The 22,210-nt window shown below is 31.3% G+C and overlaps 1 protein-coding gene across 2 annotated transcripts in view; it reads right to left on the bottom strand.

The window, feature by feature from the left end:
• Positions 1–21,456, bottom strand: part of LOC134715416 (zinc finger RNA-binding protein-like) — a 30,100-nt gene extending 8,644 nt beyond the window's left edge. For both annotated transcript variants that reach the window (XM_063577578.1, XM_063577579.1), the window contains exons 1-17: positions 21,320–21,456; positions 18,690–18,903; positions 17,267–17,354; positions 15,445–15,666; positions 13,447–13,509; positions 11,036–11,193; positions 10,382–10,573; positions 7,898–8,105; positions 6,950–7,033; positions 5,825–5,881; positions 5,261–5,400; positions 4,421–4,566; positions 3,095–3,200; positions 2,294–2,371; positions 1,691–1,764; positions 602–670; positions 83–284 (exon numbers count right to left, since the gene is read on the bottom strand). In XM_063577578.1, the coding sequence (XP_063433648.1) occupies positions 83–284; positions 602–670; positions 1,691–1,764; positions 2,294–2,371; positions 3,095–3,200; positions 4,421–4,566; positions 5,261–5,400; positions 5,825–5,881; positions 6,950–7,033; positions 7,898–8,105; positions 10,382–10,573; positions 11,036–11,193; positions 13,447–13,509; positions 15,445–15,666; positions 17,267–17,354; positions 18,690–18,890 (2,088 nt within the window). In that variant the 5' untranslated portion in view covers positions 18,891–18,903; positions 21,320–21,456. The remainder of the gene's footprint in view (positions 1–82; positions 285–601; positions 671–1,690; positions 1,765–2,293; positions 2,372–3,094; positions 3,201–4,420; positions 4,567–5,260; positions 5,401–5,824; positions 5,882–6,949; positions 7,034–7,897; positions 8,106–10,381; positions 10,574–11,035; positions 11,194–13,446; positions 13,510–15,444; positions 15,667–17,266; positions 17,355–18,689; positions 18,904–21,319) is intronic.
• Positions 21,457–22,210: the final 754 nt, after the last annotated feature.

Here is a 22,210-nt window from a genome sequence, read left to right as displayed (position 1 = left end):
TGTTGTTTAATGTACTTTAGCAATGATTGAATGATGGATGGTGCTTGTATGACAGAGAGACAGCTATATGATTCTAACATACCTTCATTTCAGTTAGACATGCTGCAATTTGTTTTGGTAAATTATCTGCAACTCTTTCCAGTAATGTTCTGGTAGGTTTCTCTGCACATAAGACTACCAAGTTAACATTGAGATCCCCATGTAACAACAGTCCTTTAGCAAGGACACCAACTCTCATTACACCCTTTAGTGTTCTAGGTGGCTGATTGTCTTCTTTCTTCTCTCTGGAATCAGATAATATATTTATTTACCACTACATTCAAAGCAATCACAAATGTGAAAAATGTCCAAGATCATTGACTAAAGGCATCAGATATCAGAAACTAGTTAATTCTATATACTCATAGCAACAAATCTAATGTCTCATTTCAATCTATGTGAAAGCAAACAAACAGGTGTTCATAAATGTTTTCATATTGCATTATAGACAGGATAAATTTGTCAAAGAATGACAATTTCGAAGGAAGACTTACTTAGGTATCTATTTACATGGAACTTTCATACTGAGTCATTAAAATATATTTGATTGTAAAACACTAACCCCTCCTTCGCATCCTTAGCAGCTTCTTTATTTTCAACTTCCATCTTAACTTCTACTTTCTTTGGCAAGCTGAAAAGGAGAGTTTCTTGCATAAAAGAAAAGGATAGTCATGATTTTTGGCAGTAAAATGCTATTTAAAATGAAAAGTTCATAACATTTAAATATAGTATGGCTGATTCATCTGAACAACATCTTGATGCAAGATAAGAAGTGTGAGAAGTCTAACCCATTTTTCTTCCAATAAGAAGACAAAGAAACAACCTTTTATCAATTTTTCCTTATTCTTCAAACTTCTTGCCTACTTTCTACTTGTCACAACTGAGAATCTAATCAGTACCTTCAATCTTCAAATGCTGGGAATCACACAGAATTTACTTATATAATTAAATCTGGAATTATACATATTAGATTAAAATTATGTACATTTTGAGACTATTTAAAGTGACTATCAGATTGACCCCAAACCAGATTTTCCGGCATAAAAATTATATTTGCAAATCTGGACCCCTAACAGGATCATGTAAACAAAAAACATTTGTAGAGGTCGCAAATGGAAATGCCAAAAGGGTTATAACTCAACAACAATAAAACTAAAATCATGAAAATCAAACCGGACCTTCAAAAAGATTTTGACAAAGCATTTTTAAGTGTTTGACAGCCACTCCACCACATCACCAAACCAATAACTGATATTGTCCTTAAGAAAAAAAAATGTATCTACAATCTTGCCATTTATAATTTGACTGATATAATACATTTTCTTTGTTCAATTTCAAACCTCTTATTTGTCTTTTTATGTATGGTGCGACATAACCCATGGCATGTAAACAAATCAAATTATTTCAGAAACAAAACAACGCCGAGATAATATAGCTGCTTTATAGTAGTCTCATGAGATGATCAAAAGTCCTGCCTTCTTGAAAATATTTATTGTAAAATGAAGATTATATAGTAAAGAAATAAATGATAAGGAAATATCAGGAGTTTGTTATAGGAGATAATCATTTTTTTCTCAGTTTTAAAAAGGAATACCTAGGCCTGGAAAGACCAACATGCATTTATGGCAGGGCATAAATATAAAGTACAAACCTTTCTGCTAAGAAATCAGACACCAATTTCAATGCTTTTTCACATAGTGATACGATATTCTGTACTGCTTGAAGCTGAAAAAAGGTTATTTAGTATTTCAACATCTTCACATCACATCTTTTAAAAAATTTGAAGAGCGCATATATTAGTTTAATATTTGAAATATAATTGTACATATTGAATAAAAAAATGATGATTTATATTGTGTTTTGTACTTTAAAGAGATGCCAGTGATCCTTACATTATTCCGTGTATAATTTCATATGCCTCTTCTAGGCATTTTCTTATCCAAAACTCTTTGCATTTTTCAATTATTGCAAAAACAATTGTACCTTTGCATAGATTCGCCATGAATGGTGATAGATTACTCTTAGAAGAAATTTTAAATGTTTCTGTGAATAAACTACACAGAGAACAATACCTGTTGTATTTGTTCAATGGGACAATATAACTGCCAAAAGTTTAAATAGACAGGAACCTATCAAGTGAATCTATGGAAAGGTAATAAAATATTAAGATAGCATCAAAGGAATGCTCATACAGAATATGTAATATTGTACCTTGACAAATATACACCACAAGCTTTTATAATGCAGTGCTTACCTCAGCCTCATTTGGATAAATGCTGGAATGTTTTGCCATCACATGACGATCATCTGAAGTGTCTGGACGTCGCATTGGCTACAAAAACACACTAAATAAATTACTTCTATTTTTGGCACACAAAATATCAATAAAATGCAACTATAGGATTCTTTACTTCGCCTAGTACCTGAAGTCAATGTAGCAATATTGTGTTTTCAATTATAACTTGAGTTACTAAAAAAATATAAAGCCAAGACACAATATGTAGGAAACTTCAAATGATATTATCACAATTATGACCTTGTCCTAATCATATCTCTCATCTTTACTTCACTATCGACCATCAACTCGATTGATACCACTTTTTGATCAAATCAGAAGTTGAATGTTTTTTTTTATTCATTTCTGTATTTTTTTCTTCAACTTAGGATACATCTTTAAACATCTAACAAGACAGGATTGAACATAAATAAAACTTTCACTGTCTGCTGTACTATGTGAATACTTTTAACATTTTTTCATAGTAATCAATATAAAATTTTGAACTGTCAAAGAACCTATTTCTTGCAGTCTCTAATATCTTTTTAGTGTGCAGGACATTAAGTTTTAAGATCCATATTCATTTCAGATTTGAAATGTCCAATATGTTGTATAAACATTTAACTATCAAGCCCATGATTTAGCATCAACCAAACTTGTAATTGATGATTTCTGGTATAATTTAGACTTCAAAGCTCCTATACAAAAAAACACAATATAAATCAAATTAAATACAATTTTTCAATCTATATGTGTAATTCAATTTTAAAGATATCTTACTCCCATAGGACCTGCTCCTGGCATAAATGGGCCACGTGGCATCATTCCTGGTCTTCCTCGCCAGTCATAGTAATCTCTTCCATCCCAATACATCTCTTCTTCCATTCTAAAGATTGAAAAATTAAATTTAATAAGTCATTGTGGTAAATATATATAATCAGGCAATTGTGAGTTGTCTGGCTTGAATGGTGCCACATTATGCTATTTGAGGTTCTGAGGTGTGTGTTTCCTCATCATTGAAGGCTTTACCTTTACTTCTTAACTACCTCATTCTTTATTCTTTGGTTGATAGGGGTTTCATTGTCACACCTCCTTATTTTTATACCTGAATGTTCTATGATTAAAGCCCTGTAACCTATAAACCACAAATTTGTCATTCCTTTCAAAAATAATTACAACCACAAAAATATTTTGCTTTACCATACTATTTAAAGTCATATGAAACGAGTGAGTGGTGAAAAATAATGTTTATCCAATTCATGAACCAATGCATGTATATATCATAAACTTAGTCCTCTGTGCATGATTTTATAATTTTTTATGCAAATAGATCGTATAATCGTCATTTTTTTTCTCTCTGTCTGTTATGATTTAACAAATATGGCTGCTCATAAAAAATGCTGTGTTTTGAAGCTGAAGTTTACCAAGTGTCACCATATTCTAAACAAATAACACAAAGCATGGGTATTGAGCATGTGTTTAACATGTTCAAACAGATAATTGTTTATTCTAATGACAGATTCATGGGTATTGTGATCACCAGATTTTTACGAGGAGGGTTACGCTCAGGTCTTTATACATACGGAAAATATGTCGGCGAATTGCTTCCTGGAAGCAAGAAATTAAAAATAAGTAAGCTTCTTCTAAATGTGGACAAATTAAAGAATTTTCCCCAGAAAAAAGTATATGTACATAAGTTGTATAATGAAAACTTTCCATTTAGTTATAAAAACATATTCCTTTTTTTTTTTTTAATTTGAGGTTTCTTATGACTTTTAACACTGATTTTCATAAAGTTTCAAATCTGGATCTGTAACAGACTAACTTTATATGCAATCTATTCCTTGTTCCAAGTTTATTACTTTATTTAATGCAAGTGGCAATCAAAGTGTCATATTACATTCCCAAAAGTTGAGATCTAAGTCAGCTAAGGGCTCTGAAGATTTAAAATACATAAATTTCATATTCACACAGACACATGACCTAAATGCAGATTCTTCTAATATTGAAAATAGATAAATAATTAACAAGAAATCTTTTAATTTTGAATAAGATATCTGTTAAATACAAATATATTTAAAAAAACAGACTTGTTTGAGCCTGTACCTCATTTCTTCCCTCCATCTTGCTTCTTGTTCTTTTCTTCTCCAGTATTCCTCTTTCTGTTGTTGTCTTCTCATCTTTTCTTCCTGAAGTTTTCGTGCTCTAATACTTGGCTTGACTTCAACTTGAAGATGAGGATCAACTTTTTTCTATCAAAAATATAAATCAAATGTATATCAATTAAATTAAACTTTTCTAGACTAGATGTGTCGAAACAACACTTATGGCTCTGTTCTAAAAAAAGTTGAAAATCTGCAATTTCAACAACACTTATGGACACAAACATGATGGTAATCTCACATGTCGAAAATCAGCTCAAAATCTGAAGGTGTATAGAAAAAAGTCTGTAAAACTATGATCAGGTTTGGCAAAGTATTACCCACCCGGGAACAAGTTAACATTGACATAATTTGCATTTTTAGAACAGATATTAGATTCCTGCACCTTGTAAAAGTTCTGTAATTTTCTTGACAAGTGAAACATCATTTTGTGCTTTGAATATCTGAGCATACATTATATCATAAATTTCTAGAAATGTTCATAGATAGTATGTATAGAATAGTATGATCAATGCATTATATTTTATGTATTAAAAAAAGGTAATAATCAGCCTTGGAAGATTTGGATATCAAGTCAGTCCCATAAGGGTTTGATTGCATTTCATGCAATCTTTACCTAAAAACTTCTACACTTAAAACTAAAGATCACATGTGTTTATCAAGATTCATTAAGAAGTAATTCTATAAAGTGCTCTGAAACAGGTCTACCCTTAACACATATCAATGAATGTTCATTTTTCGTTACAGAGCCACTTAATTAAGGACACATGTTAACCAGACATACCTTATACTGAAGTCTGTGACGTCTTCCTTTCATGTGCATGTCTTTAGCATTAGGATCATTGAATTTACATTCACATAGTTTGCAATTAAAGCTGACTGTCTTTCCATGTTCATTTTTAACTTCCTCAATGTACTCATGTCCTTAAAAGATAAAAAGTTAATTGAATTTTTTACTCATAGAAAACTCATTATTGAACATAATTCAATTATTTAATTTTTAAATTATTACATCACTTGAAAAACTTGTATAAAATATCAACAAAATTCCTATTTTGTGTTTCTTCAGCCAACTGCATTTGAAAAGCAGCATATCCAATACTTTTCTGTGTTTAAAGACCATCAAGTTTAATAGGTCGGTTTCCATATCATAACCAAAACACTCTTCAAAATCTTTAAGCTATTGACAGTATGTTGTTTTATATGTAATTGAAACAGGATAAGCCTATTGTTCCACCTGCTTCTAAGCCTTGTACAAATAAAATTTATATTTCAAGAAAGCGTATAATTATTCTATATTTATCCACATCTTAAAGTACCATAAAACATTGCATGTAAATTTACTAACCTACTGGAGCTACGTCTTTCTCTCCCAAAATATTCAACGGACCATCATCTTTCTCATCTGTATATATAAATATATTCACTTAATCAAGGAGTACAACATTTACACACAAAAATATCTCAATATGAACTGAAAAAAAAAGACACAAATTCAAACTGCATATATTTAATTTAATGGTGCATCATAATTTCTTGTTCCAAAATAGATTAAATCACACATATACTGCCAACAGAGGAATCCAGCTTTAAACAACTTTTCTGACAGGAAAATTTACTTAATTATATGTCATCAGATGAGTGGGTTTTTGGCAAGTTTAAGACTATCCTGTTGAATAAATAGTCAATTTTTCAGTAGAGTTTATCCAAATTACATTTGATTCATTTTTTTTCTGTCAAAAAATCTGACATCTGACTATTTTCTCATTCAAATTTGTATATATCAATTTTAATATACTATCTTACAGTTTTATTATTTAGACAATTCTATTATTTATTGATAGTTCAAAGAGAGTATTACACTTTCTTTATAGCACAACCTTTGCTTTCTTTAATTGATGAAGCATTGAGAGAAATATCATCTAGAATATTTGGCATATTATATTTATAGATTATTGTTGAACATCTCAACAAGATTGATTTTCTCACTTGAGCTGGTACAGCGAAAGTGAGAAAAGCAATAGAGTTGAGATGACCAATAATAATCTATTTATCGCTATTTTACCTATAACGACGTTGTCAATTTCATCATGTTCATGTCAATTTCGTTAGCAACGCCACGTGGCCTCCTTGGTTTCTAGTGATAATTATTCCATCTCAAGCGAGTAGCATGATATGAAAATAATCACAAAAAAAGATCAAACGAAAAATGCACAAAATAGCGATAAATTAAATTATGGGGTAACAGTCATGTGTACTAAGTTTGTTAAGTTGAAGGGAATGCATGTACATTTAGCCATATCAAATTTTAAGCTGGTAAAAGATTGAAAGACCGACCCACAGACCAGAAAACCTAACAACACATGACTATCTAAGCCTGAGCCTAAATATCAGAGACTTCAGAAGCTCCATGTGGTATAAATTAGTCGTTTTTGTAAAAGAAGTTAAAATTCAACACAAAATAAAATGGTACCTTCAGATGTATTAGATGTATTCATAGGCTCTTCAACTTTTACTTCCTCTGTCTTTATTCCAAGAATTTTCAATTGTGTTCCTCCTACAATATATTGAAATGATATATTGATTGTTGGTTGCTTTACGCCTCTTTAGTACAAAAAGGCTATATCGCAGCGATTGAAAAGTAATAATGTAACTTTATATAATGAGATAATATGTTGCAAATTCTATAGTTCTCTCTTCAGTTGTTGCAACAATAAGCAATGAATTATTTTATACACCTTGCCAATAGGATCCAAAAATATTTGAGTCAAAAAGACATTTTTCAATCTCTTTAGACTTAGAAAAAAAAGTAATCAAGATAATAATAATAAGAGAAAAATATTTGACATTTCGGACTTGTAATATGAATTTGAATTTCAGCATACTAACATCTGCCTTGTATGCTTTATTAATGCTGTACACACAGTCACAGACTTTATTTTTTTGTTATTTAAAATCACATTTTCCAAATACCTGATATAGACATGATAATGGTTAAGAAACAGATCAGTGACATTTTCATTAAGCATCACACCAGTGCACACTTGTAATAGTTCAAATAATGTTGTTCTATTGTTTGAAATAGTATGTCTTTTTTTTTAAGGCATTTATCTACAATGTTTTTTTTTACCTTTTATGACAAGAATTTTTAAGCAATTTAAAGCATAAGGTCAGGTCAGAGACAGCAAAAACTTATTTTCTTTTAAAATCATGTTATAATGGCAAACCCAGCCATGCTACCCATGCAATATAATGATCTGGATTTTTAATTTGGTTAGTATTCTATTTTCACAAGAATATGTTTAAATACATGACACTTAGGTTTTATTACATTTTTCTTCCTCTTCTTATTAGGGACTGTTTTATGGCTCAAACTTTTCTATTTGAAAGAAATGTTATCACAAACAGACAATAAACTTACCAACAAACGTAATCTTAGGAGTAGCTGCCACTTTCTTTGTTATAGTTGGTACTGGGACAGCAGTGACAGGCTTGATACCTGGCTTGACCCCTGCTGTTATTGTTGTGGTAGACACACCAGCTTTGGCAGTAGAGGAGGTAGCTGTTGATAGTACTACTGGATTAGTTGATGGAATGGGCTTTCCAAGTCTTGTATGAAGTTTCAAAACCTGTAACAAAACAAATATATTATATTTACAGTAAAAGTACACTCTTGAATATACAGATTTTTCAGTTTTTAGTTTTGTAATAACTAACAAAATCTAGAGATATATCATTCAAAGTGGTGTACTACACAGAAAAGCTGTTCTCATAGGCATGCACTGTACTATGAAATAATTCACAAGATAAAAGATATTGCTAAGAAATAATACTTTGCACTCTGTGGTGATCCTCTGTGAAAGGTTGAACACATCAAGGACTTCAAACTTTGAAAATGTTAATCTTGCGATTATAAATGTAACTGTTTTTTTTTTTATTGTTGACTTAAATAATCTTTTTATTTATTCAAAAGTTTATTAAAATATTGATTTGATTATTGTATACTAATAAGAATATGCATTATAAGAGCTTTAACTATGCAAAACAATTGTTTGGACCAAGGCTTCCAAAACGGTCATATGTATAATGTCCGTTAAAAGACCGGCTGGGCAAATCATGAAACGGTCATATACTTTTTAGTTTTCAAGACTTTTTCAGTCATTTTAATATAATTCACGATCTTTTTGACCCAAACTTTTGCTTTAAAAGCCCCACATTTCCGGTCATAAAAGTGACATGATGATTAATTACTATCAAAACAACCCCTACTTCAATACTTTCTAATTTTAATCAAGGCTAATTAGTTGTTGGACAGCTGAAAACTACCTGTTCAGGTGACAGGTAAACTATAATTTTCAGTAACGGACATCGTATTTAAATTAATCGGTCTATTCACAATTATTTTCGTACATATGTCTCATCTCAGCGGTTTGTATCTAATTGATTTAGTCCAAAAGATTAAGTTATAATAAATAAATTTATAAACATGATTTGATGAAACTTTTAAAAGGTTTTAAATGAACAATCGTCAGAACTACGTTGCATGAACAAGTACACATGTGCGCATGTGCACAGGTAGGAAATTTAGGGAAATTTAATTATGCATCCTACATTTCTTCAAAAATGCTAAAATTATCATTCTAATGCAACAACTTTTGTAACGTTCATTTTGATTGGATAACGTCACTTTCTTACATGGCATCAATTGACAATTGATGCTATGGGACGTACGCGCAAGTGCAGACGGCATATGACAGATTTTAAATACATGTTTTTTAAATTGTTTTCTGTCAGTTTCATTAGAATGAAGATAACAATATTGTATTTTAAGCTCCGATGGCCTCAATTTGGGATTTGATGGTCACAAATGCCTGTTTCCTGTCTCCGCTAATGTGTCGCCAGTAAACTTAATTTGCGACCATCAAATCCCCAATTGATGCCGTCGGAAGCTTAAAATACAATACAGTTATCTCCAAATTGATACCTGTATCTAACGTTCATTTCAAGTATTTTGTTGAAGAAATAACGTGGAAAGAGCTTCTTTACTCAGTCGTGCTTTGTAAATGTACACAGATTTTACATATCCGGTTTTGGTCCATGTTTTACCATTGACAAGTCAACATCCGGTTAGGGAAAATGTGACTTTAAAAACTAAATAAAGTTTTTGACAATGTTATTTTGCACAAATAAAGAGCCTAAGGCAGATATGAGCACGCTGATGTGTACACTTTAAATGATGCACTGCCAATTTTAACAGTTTACTTCATAACATCGAATTCATATCAAAGTAAAGTTTAATATCTGTTTTTTTTTAAATCTAGACTAAGGTCAATCTGATTACCATAATTGCCTTTTGTGACGTAGTCTTAGATATTAAAATCAGGATCATAAATAAAATGTCCTGCTGCTTCAAAAAAATTTTGGAAGCCTTGGTTTGGACTTGTTATTATATAGAGTTTAGCATACACTATTATGATATAGAGTTTAGCATACACTTTTATTATATAGAGTTTAGCATACACTATTATTATGTAGAGTTTAGCATACACTAGACAACCAATAATAAATAGAAGATAAAACTATCTGAATCATGTCCCCATTTTGAAAACATTTTCTAAGTAAGACGTTTTAGATTATCACAAGGTAAACTCAACGTGTACTATTTAAGCAGTTCTTCACCAAGTTGACATCCCTACTTTACACAAAATAAGATTTAAATATATAAAACTTGTTAATGTTTGAAGGATGATGAGGCTTTGAGAAATAACTAATCAATATGTTTGAAGGGACATGGCTTGCAAAATATGTTTAACAGGAATATTTTCAATAGTTTTCCCTTCAATATTTTTGCTTCTTGTATACTTTTACTCAATCTGATGAAGAAACAAAGAAATTGTAATAAAACCTTTTGATGTTTAGCTCCTCTGATATGAGCAGCATAAGCATCTGCTCCTGTACATGTGACATCACACAGCTCACATCTCAGCTGATTTTGACCACGAGGGGTTGATGATGATGAAGTTGTTGTTCCAGTTTGGCTTTTCATTGCAGCCTCCTTTTTCTTGTGTTTCTGTCCTTCCAAATGCTCTCTGTATGTCTATATTGGGTAAAAAACAAGTTTTTTGTCAATTCCATACTGTAATTAATTCTTTGCTTTGCTGAAAACAATTGTTGCTTTCTCAGGGACAACAACTTGCCATAATCCTCATAACACGATGATATCTTTAAGGTATACAAATGTGTACAAAGCGTACACTACTCTTAATACACATCAACCACCACAAGTCAACTTCATAGCATTATTATTGTTTTCCAATTTTATTACACAATGAAAAGTATTTAAAAAATTTAATGATATCATTTAATCTTTATATGATAAGATGAAAATCTCTACAAAATGAAATACATGCATATATTCTCTGTTAAGTAACCAACAATTAATCTTTATTTTCATGCATCAATTAGAAATATAATTTAAATTTAAGAGTTACTACCCCTTGACCATTGAAGATTTTTTTAATTTTTTTTTTAGAAGATATGCATTTAAACCGTTTCATACCTGTGGTCCTGCACAGCTAATTTTACAAACATCACAGTAATGTAGCTGTGGTTGCTTAGGTGGCATTTTAGTCTTTGTTTTGACACCAACTTTAACCTTGGCAGCCTGTTGCTGCTGGTAATAAGATGTTGCTGCTGAGTATAAAGCAGCATCATAACCTGTAGAGAATATAAAATACAAAGTCAAGTATAAACAAATAATGGCAGGCACCTCTTTAATTTTTCATTGGACAATACTGGATTCAAGGATTATTCACACCCTATTTACAATGAAAAATGTCATACATGAAGGATCTGTAAGATTGTCGCTATGAAAGAAATATATACCTCAAAGATTCATGATAAAATAATGTAAAAAATTATGAGATAACACAGATTTTAGAAAATAATGCTGTTGAGAATGTTTAATAATTTGTATTGTGTACAATTTGATTGATGTACTGCAATACACAATGCTGGAGTTACAGGGGCACTAGCTGTCAAATTCATGATCATTGCTTTTAATCAATTTATCATATTTAATTTATAACAATGTAAAACATTTATCCAAACTATTAAAAGTCTAAAATAAACAACAAACAGGGCACTGACATGAAAAGACGTAGCTTCGTTTCATGTGTATTTCAGTCTTGATGCCCTCTAATTAACCATCGAGTTGACCCCTAAAGTCATCCGATCACCACATAAGTGATCCACACACATATATAGATGAGATTAAGTAAACTTGTGTTGTTGGATTTTTCTAGGTCTATTTAATTCTATATTATAGATGAAAAATAAATGTTTACCATTGTTTTTACCTTATAAGAATGATTTTTTGTGGATTGAATCGTTAAATCAAATGATTTGCCTTTGTTTCACTTTCAATGTTCACATTCTTTTCCTTTAAATAACTTTACACATACAATTCACGTGTTATACATCTCAAGCTAAGGGGTTAAATTGAAGTTCACATGAATACGGATTCAGTGAGGTCTTATTATTCACAAGTGAATAATTCATAATCAATGTTTTTTCGCTTATTTAGACAAAATTGAATAATACTGGCTGCTAAGAGCGAATCATTATTTCACTATTTGCATTTCAGTACTGATTGAGCAAAACAAAATAATATATTAAATTTTTAATATATCTCGTAGTTACTGCCCCTTTAATCAGTGTATTGTGACATTTCTATTAATTAGAATTATATGTGAGTGAAAAAGATCAACAACAAAAATTTCCTGGAAATGAGCTATTTACTACCACTGTAAAATCAGAGAAGAATCCCTACAAAAATTAAAAGAAAACACCCAAAGTATCATGTAACAAAAAGTTTTTCAATCATATATTTGAAACATAAAGGAGCTATTTCTAATTTTTGCTCTAAACAAAAGTAGTAAGGCTAAAAACAGTATTTTTGTAATAATAAAAAAAAGAAAAGAAAATGCAAAGCATTAGAAAATTATAAGATTGACAACTTGTCACAAATTAATTCCAAACAACTTTGTTAACATCTTCAACCTCACTAATGTACCAGGTAGTTAATAAAAGTTTCTGTCTAAATTAAATGTAAGCACACTTTTATGCTAATCATTTTTTGACAGTACCTAGTCCAGACAAGCATCTAGACTGTATGGGTAGTTTTATTAACGAATATCTAATTGTTCAGCAGAGTATGAAATAGCTTGTTTCTTTTACCAAGTAGATTTTGTTGTCTTATAGTGTAAAAAGCACACACACACAAAACTACATGCAAAATTTATGAGTGTTTCTTCTTCAACATTTTAAATGAAATCTAACACAGCTAACTATAATGGTTATAATGAAATTGTAGGAAATAAAAATATAAGCTTGAAACTACACTACCACTTCTCAAACATCATGATAGAGTTGTAATGACCCATTCAATATAAAGCACAAATTTCACGTGCTCATCAAAATTATCTGTATAAGATACTGTAAATTCAGAAATTATTACAAGGTTTTTATTATTACGAATAATACGACTGAGTTGTAAACGCAATAATTAAAACTTGCATTTTGTAATATTTTAACTGAATTAAGCATGACTTTTCTGAAAATCGTAAAAATTAAAATCGCATTCAAGTGTAAAATGACAGAATCGCAATAATAAAATCACGCAATAATTTCTGAATTTACAGTACTTCATCATTCTGTCAAGTATAGCCTATGCCACTTGTGTATATTAGCTACACTATTAAAATATTCAGCTTGTTCAAATTTCTTTTAAAGTAACCTCCTTTTAGTTATCAATATTTCTCATAACTTGTTCCAATAATAATGATTAAAGTCCATGTTCATGGAATGCAACAAAATAGGACAATTTCAATCTTCAACCAAAAGATCCCAAAATTGACATGCCAAATATGACAAATATCTGATGACACAACTGGCATAGTCATAACGTACCTTTTATGACAACTGGTTGTACTGTTTGTTTTATGGTGGTATAGTTGGACACGCCTTGTGGGGCTGAAATGTGAACATCAAGGGTTAGAAAGTTAGCCAAACCAATATTATAACCAAGCTGTGATTTCATAAATTGCTAACCTTGTTCTGAATCAATGCATTCTCAAAAACGTATTTTTGAAATACTTTAAAAGTTTAAATAAATATAATTGACATACAAGCAAATTCTGTTATGGTAATTCATAAACATAAATGTTAATACATTATCTTAATAAGAATCAAGCATGAAGTTGAATATTCAACATAGTTTTTTTCAAAATAGTTTAGTGTAAAACCCTAATTTAACTGATTCTTTTTTTTTTTTTGTTCACTTGTAAATAAGCCAGATGTATAGTTAAATGTCTCAACTGTAATCTATCAAATTATCATTTAATAACATTTCAACCTTTAATTCACTGATTCTAACAAGCATAACAGATAATTATGTAATAGGAAATCCAAAGCATACATTTTTACAATGGCTTTACACATGTCACATTAGTAACTCCAATGTAAAAACATTTGCTTCTATTCATGCAAACCAATGTTTTCTCACATTTTACAAATCTGAATACAATTCAAAGCTTGGTTGTCTAAAACAATTAGCTGCATATGTACAAATGATAAAGCATCTCCCCATGAATATTCAATGCATCAACCCATCAATGAAGACATAATGCTACATCAAACTAAGCAGGTGTTTTTTTCTAAAATCTATTTACTGATATATCTTATATATACACACAAAGATAAATATGCTTCATTTATAACACTCCCAAAATCTACTAGACTGAGAGTGACGTTTCTCTTAATATTGCATTGTCTTTTGTTTATTAAGAAGTAAGCATACAAAAATACTTCAGGATTTCCAATGTAAGATAATTTTATATTATTTTTTTGAAACATTAATTATAAAACTAAACATATTTTTTCTTAAAAAAATACAACTAATCAGTTTGATGGAACACAATGTGTACATCGTTTGAAATTAATTTTGTCAAGTGTAATCTTCAAGTTTGGCTAAGATATTAATTCAACAAACAGTTCTATTGCAAAATTATTGTCCTACTAAGCTAACAAATATCACACATATCTGCACATAAAATGGTGTGATTAATATCAAAACAAATCCAGAAGCTCTACATGATTTCATAATTTATAAAAAAAAAAAAAAGTGAATGATACATGTATCTTACATTGAAACAAATGAAGATTGTGAAACTGTCAGATAATTTTGAACATTCAATTGAATTTTTTACAAGTCTGTTAATATTTACCATGATTTTTTTTGTATAATAAATTCTGGACTATTTATGAAATCATGTTTATCACAAGTGAAACAAGCCTAGAGTAAACAGTTTTGGACTAAATACATGTACCAGCAGCTTTCCAAATTTTAACAAATAATTGTCAAATTCTGTAAACAAATAGACCTGGTCTACTGGTAATCTTAATGAATAAGCAATTACCAAATTCTTTAATTCTAGACTTCACGGATTTCATCCTGTGTACTTATTTTTATCAGTTAAAAGTGTTTATAAATGTTTATAATGTTCATTTACTTAAGGCTATACCAGAATTAATCTTATAAATGGGTTTGGAAGGTTATTCTATCAATAATTGAAGGACTGATTATTTTTGATAAGATGCCTATGTGGCATGAACAATTTTATGAATGGCAGGGTAAATCACAAGTACTGTCCAATAACAGCTGATCCCACACACAAACATTTATTTCTGGAACAGCCTAAGTTAATAAATACTAGTTACAAAAAATTCTACAGTGCTTATTTTTGTTTGTATATATACAAATAAACAACAAACAAAGTTCACATTTGTTACTTCTTGTGTCAACTTGAGCTTATGTGTGTGAAAGTGAAGTATGCAATGTTCCATCTAACAATGATTTTGATATGTATGTATGTAACAATACTAAAACTGCTTTCCTGTTGTCCTTACCCTTGCTTGTATATGATACTGTAGTTGTAGCATTTGTGTTACCAGCATAAGTTGTTGAGTATGATGACACCTGAGGAGTAGTAACAGCTGTTGGATATACATAGGTGGCAGCACTAGAAGCCTGGATTGGTGCCTGCACTTTTTGCTGTGCTACAACTCTGGGTGTAGCATAATTTGTTGTATTTGTTGAATATACTGGTTTGGCAGCTGCTTGAACATGAACTAATAATAAAAAAATAATACATTTTATATTATTGTAGTTTTTGTGTCAAAAAACTATTTGCATCAATAATATGAGGTCCCAAAAAACTGTTTGTTTGTTTAAGGTTTATTAACAAAAATTGGGTAGAAAGGTCAGTATTCATATTTCTTTTTTATTGACATGATTAGGAGTCATGCTGTCCATTTTGCTATGGTCCGTGTTGTCTATAAGCAGAATTTCCCAATATCTTTAATGAGTTGATTATTTCCCTAAGTTATTAATTTGAAAAAATTAGCAAAGTGTTTATTTCATATAAGGAGTTTCAAATTTCCTAAAAACAACTGTCATATTTACGATTGTGTAAAATAAGGATGTATTAAACAATTGATTTCTTTTAACATGCTTAGTGGCAACTCTAACTTCACTTTTGACAAGACTTCAATTGATTGTTCATACATTTTATTAGCCTGAATGAAAGGTGTAGGTTTGATAAGGTCCAAGTATTAATTGGCAAGTTTTTCTGTCAAAGTCTCATATTAAGATTAACTAAGCAATACAACAATAAGTCACAGCTGAATAATGACTTTGAAATTTGTTAAAATATCTTCCTACAGGCATTTGATATTGGCATTTGACTAAAAACAGAGCTTATAAAGATAAATATGACTTGAATATTAAGGCTGTTTCACAGACCTTATTTTTGATGAAAATCATAATTTTAACGCTTTATTAACATGATTCAGTAAAGCTTCATTAAGCTTGGCACAAACATTTCACTTTCCATGTTTTTTGTCATCAACTTGACACATTTACTATCTTTAAACAAAAGGTTAATATTTTGGGTCAAATATGGCTAGTACTGAACTCAAGTCCTTTAAAAGTGGACTAAGAAATATACATTTTAGCTGTTCATGACAAATTTAGTGTGTGCATTGTGTAAGTTAATTTAATATACAATATACCCTCTTTTGTACACACAAACACACACACATATATATATATATATATATATATATATCAAGGTGGAATAATTGTATGATTTCTAATCACTACAATATCTGTTTCCATTTTTTAATGTTTTTTTCACATTCACAGAAGGCCATATTTCTCCAGTCTCTGTACAAAATATCTGTTTATCTTAAATGTATTTACCCATTCAAAAAACAACATTCCCTTCAGTCTTTCAATTATGTAAGTTTTAGTTTTAACAGTATCTTTCCAGTTTAGCTGTACACAAAACTGTTGTACTCAAATAAAAGTTAATAGACATTTTGTTCTTTTAAATCTGTATCTGCTTTGTTTATTTAACATTATCTTTGCATTCTATTTAGGCCAAATAAAAAAGCATGTGTGTTTCCTGTTTCCCTACCTACCCTATGTTTTAAGCTTAGAAATAGCCTACCCTAAAGTTTTTTCGGTCATTTCCAATAAGCACTGTTAAAGTCAGGATTTCTCTCCCATAGACTCAATGCAAAAAAAAATGGTAAAATAAAAAAAAATCCCTACCTAGGTACCCTATTTTTTTCAAAGATGAAACAGGAAACACACATATTATTTTATTTGGCCTTACATGAAACGAAATCAGAAAAAAGAAAGTTTCCTGTGAAACATTCTCCTTACCTGGCTGATAATGTGTTTCAGCACCACTGTATGATACAGTTGCTTGAGCTGGTTGATAATATGCTTTCTGATCATATGTTCCTGCAGGCTGTCAATAGAAATAAACATCATTAAAATGTGTTGCTCTCCCCTCTCAACAAAAATAACCCAATAATGCCTTCATTCTACTAATTATATACATGTATGTGATGGAGATCAATGGCTATTTAACATCCAGTGGCAAGTTAAATGAATAGTCTGGATGAGAAAATGATAATGTAATCTCTAGTTTGTACTAGACTGATGTCTATCATACACTGAGCTTATTTTCTAATAGGCTAACAAGTATATGTCAGGTAAAAGTCTACAGGATGACATGTCGCCCATCTTCCCTAGCCAAGGGTTACGACCCACTTCCCTCCTCTCCAACTTTGGAGGATTGAGATAGTATTTCAGAGACACAAAGTAATAATTTTCATTGGATGCAGTTCAATCAAAAATTGCCTATAACATGATCACACGTTAAAGTAGAAAATGAAGGTAAACAATTTCCACATGCTGATTGTACAACAAGTCTTTACACCAAATATACGACAATATTTAGTGACAATTTAAATGTTTTTAATCACCTAAATGAAGTTCCTAAGTATGTTTCTTACACAAATTTTGGAATGTAAACAAATAATTTTCGTTTTCTGCTTCACAAAGTTTGTAGACTTTAGACTCTTCTGTGTTTTCACCTCCACACTGAAGAGAGTTCACATGCTCCAATTGGTCAAGAATAATGCAATTGGAATGGGCGTGACTTTAATCATCTGATAGATGGCACAACATGGTTATCACAAAGGTTGGCTTGATCTGCCAAGGTGGAAGTAGATCGTACTCTTGGCATGCATGTCACCCTACCTGGACACATTATTCTGACTCCAAGACGACCAGTCTTTGCTCTAACTTCTAAATGCCATGAGCTTAGCAAGAGAAGCAGCAAATACCAATTTTCTTTCTTTTTACCTGGCAGATGTTTTGAACCAACGACCTCCTACTCTCAAGGCGAGCATGCTTCCAGACCTATCACCAGAGGCTATTCATATACATGCATTTATGAATTGGAGGACCTGATCTGAATAGAAACCTTTAAATTGTTCTGGAAAATCAGCAAACAAGAAATAACCAGAGAACCTATTTTTTCCATTTTCCTTTAGTATAATCATTGGCCATTTAAATTTGTGTGGCATACATGCTAGTTGAAAGGAAAGTAAAACCTTCCATGGCAAATAGCTCGTTCAATACATGTATGCACAGTGCTTTTTCATCCGTTTCTTTAATTTTAACGTTTAGTAACAAATGGTAAATGTAGTTAAAAGTAGCACCTACATGTAATTGTCTTAAAAAAAATTCAGATAGGAGTTGGTAATATTACAAAAAATAACCTTGTAATACTTACAGTAACTGCAACTTGTGTACGTGTATATGCATACTGTGGTGCAGCAGGTGTAGTCTGATATCCTTCATATCCACCTGCAGCCCTTGGTGCAGCAGCTGCAGCATAAGCAGCCTGAGGTGCAGCTGCTACATAGGCAGTCTGAACAGTTGGGTATGCAGCTGTTGGTTGGGGTTGGCCAGTAGGATATACAAAGTGAGCCATCTTATCGGGCTACCTACAAAGAAACATAAATATGTAAATCTTCAAAAACTACTTTTTAATATTGTTTTGTTAACTTTTTCCTAATGGGATCAATCATTTTTTATTCGTTGGTCCAGGTGTCTATTTACACAATATTTCAGCAAAGTAGTACATTTCTTTTAAGGTATATCATGTACTGCGCTGTGCTTCATCAATGTCGCAATTTGCGATTTTTTTTATCTAATCTGGACACAAAATATGTCTGCCGGCGATATTTCTGTCGCAAACATTTTCCTATGTACAAATTTTCATTTTCTTGACAATATCTTCATTTAAATTGGTCTGGTATTTTTTTTACATCTTATTGTATATTATCCAACAAAAAACAACAAACATATGACTTTGTTGTGCCCTACTCCTCCCCAAAATGCACAAAAACAAAATGATGTAAAATGTAACAAGAGGGTTTATTGTTATGAAAGTTGTGCACAATTCAATGCTTGAATGATTTTCAGTGAAGAGTTATGTCCAATTTTATTGGATTTTGACAATGTTTGTGAACTAAACATAATTTACATAAAGTATAAAATATTATTTCCTGTTTCTTCTTTCTTTTTTATATATCTTTTGGTTTTCAATTCTAGTGTTTATATTTTAAAGCTGATTTTTGTGATCTGCTTGGATTTTTATTCATTTATTGAATTTAATTGGCAAACCCGGAATTATCCTCATAAGTTACCAGAATCAAATCCGGTTTTATTTACATTTCCCGTTGTGCCAATGATGGCAGCCATTGTTGTTTTTGACAATCATAGAAATGTTTTTTAACAGTCACAGATATGTTTTTACCCGGATTTACACATCACTGGTTACGATTTTCTAGGGGTTGAACAAAATAAACATTGCTGTGATGATAATAAAGATGAAAATGAATTTGAGATCATTTGGCAATATTACTAGAATGTTAGAAAAATCCATGAAAAAAACACCGGACATTGAATTCAACAAAATTTTACCACAGATCCATTATTCACTGGATTTGTCTGACGGTCCAACATATTTCATGTAGCCTGATTTCAGGCATTTGCTAAACAGCTATGTATACAAATTTGTACTATTAAATAAGAACAACAGCCAGTGTTTCAAATTTCTAACTAATACATCTGACCAATATACATGTAAACATTACAGTCATTGTTTGAAAGAACAATTTCCAAATGGATTAGACCACCTAACAATATCTGACCTCATGAGTCATGGTGATTGTCATGTGTGTCAAGACAATAGCAGCCCTCAACTCAATGTAGCCTTCTGAAATGGCAAAGACATGAGGACCGTAAATTGATGAAATTTTGGCTGATCCGAGTCAGGTTTAAAAAGATCGTCTGATTGCTTGACAGTAACACAAATTTATATTGTTTTCCAAGCACCTTTTAGATTCAAGTTCGATCTTGTCAGCGCTTTATTACATCAGGTAAATGTAGGTCGTTTGTAAGCTGTCTTCGTATTTTAGCCCACTCAGTCACAACTTTGACTATTAAGTGCCGTTAGAAAGAAAACCATTGTCATTTATAGCTTGTGTTTATTGAAATACATGTTCGAGCTCCATTCTCAATTTTGTAAATAAACAGATGAAACAATGTCGGTGACAATTTTGTTTTTTAAACTTGTTCTCATCATTCTCATTGATTCAATAAAATACTGGCTACAATTTCGCAAAAATTGTCAGGTGTTCATGTTGATTGATGGGGCAATCGCCAGTGCTTCTGCACAAGTCCTATAGAATTTTACTAGACTGGGTCTTCAGACTTCTGATAGAGGTTGTCATAAAACATGTACAATGTAATAAAATTAAATAAATCATGTGGTTATGTAGCAGCATAAAAACACAGGGCAAAAACTACTTTAGCTAGACAAAAAACGTAGGCAACCTGAAATTATTTCCCAGAGACTGAAATTTTGAGTTGGCACTTAGTTTTAATGTCTGGTGGCCAATTGGCAACTTCATTTCAGAAGCCACTTTGCTGAATAGTCCGGACCTTTATTGATGCCATAGCAGCCATACACAAGACCTGCAACTTTCCTATTCAAAAATTTCAGTCCCAACTTGCTCCAATAATAATAGAATTTTATACCGGTTTTGTGCTGTTTATTTTCATGTCTCCCAGACCCTATAGTGCTTATTTCATTATTGGTTTTGACTTTCATCAGATAGTGAAGAGAAATTAAAATATAGATTTCATTTTAAAGTACACGAAGTAAGTCTTGGCTGGATGTCTTTTCGTCGTGTTCCTTTCTTGGTTCGCGTTATGAGACGCCATTTTTCAGACATGCATGCGGTTTACATTTCCTTGTCTGATTTTTGCATTTGAATGGGTTTATATATCTCAGTATTTGATTGAATGTTAATCTATAATTGCTAAACGTGTAGTTAATATTATTGAAATTACCTGTATTGAGCTGTTAATTTGAAAAATTACCAATAAACTTGTTTTTTTGATTGCTAAATAGTAATGAATGCCCGAAATTATCACAGACTCAAACAATGACGTCACACATATATTATTTTAGCAGTCGGTTAATTCGGCCTAAAAAATTCTCGGCCTATAACAAGCTCGCACCTTAATTTCTAAATGAAATTTAACGTCTTGTTTGGCAAATTACTGTTCTGTTTTTGTTTATTTTTTATATTACAACGTTTAGTTGTACCTAGACCTAGTTTCGTAGCTAGAGATAGATCGGCGGACCAGTTTAGTGATTTGCTATGGTGGTATCAGATCCGTTCGCGCCCAATAAACTTTCGCACCCTACACGTTCGCACCTCGCACGTTCGCACCCAAGGTCCGTTCGCATGCCGTTCACGTTCGCGCCCAATTTTAATTCAAATTCCAGTTGAATAATTGGAAAATCATGATTGTTGCTTTTAATAAGTTGACCAGTGCGTTGAAAAAAACGACACTCGGTCATTTTGAAATTCAAATTACCGTGAGTAATCATTGACACATTGCTTAGGCTGATCATAGACATATAATATCTCTTGTATTATATGTCTCTGGGCTGATCTAGGCTGAGGATGCCATGACGACAATTTTAGGAAACCTTCAAAGCGACACAGGATTGAGCAAGAACGCATTGACTTCTATTAGACTATTCCACCTAACAGAAAGTATGATAGTAAATACTCATAGACTATAATTACACTCTCATGAAAATAAAAAGTTCCACAATATTATTTACCTACGAAAACATGTTTAACCCCAAATGCCCCAGCCTATTTTTAAATAACAAAGTTGAATAATGATCCCAAGTCAGTACAAGCTCTAGAAAGATTTAAAGTTTCA

Source organism: Mytilus trossulus, chromosome 4 (genome assembly GCF_036588685.1).
Source record: "Mytilus trossulus isolate FHL-02 chromosome 4, PNRI_Mtr1.1.1.hap1, whole genome shotgun sequence".
NCBI classification, from domain to species: Eukaryota; Metazoa; Mollusca; class Bivalvia; order Mytilida; family Mytilidae; genus Mytilus; species Mytilus trossulus.
Note: the sequence above shows the minus strand (reverse complement) of the source record. Positions and strands in the feature narration are given on the sequence as shown.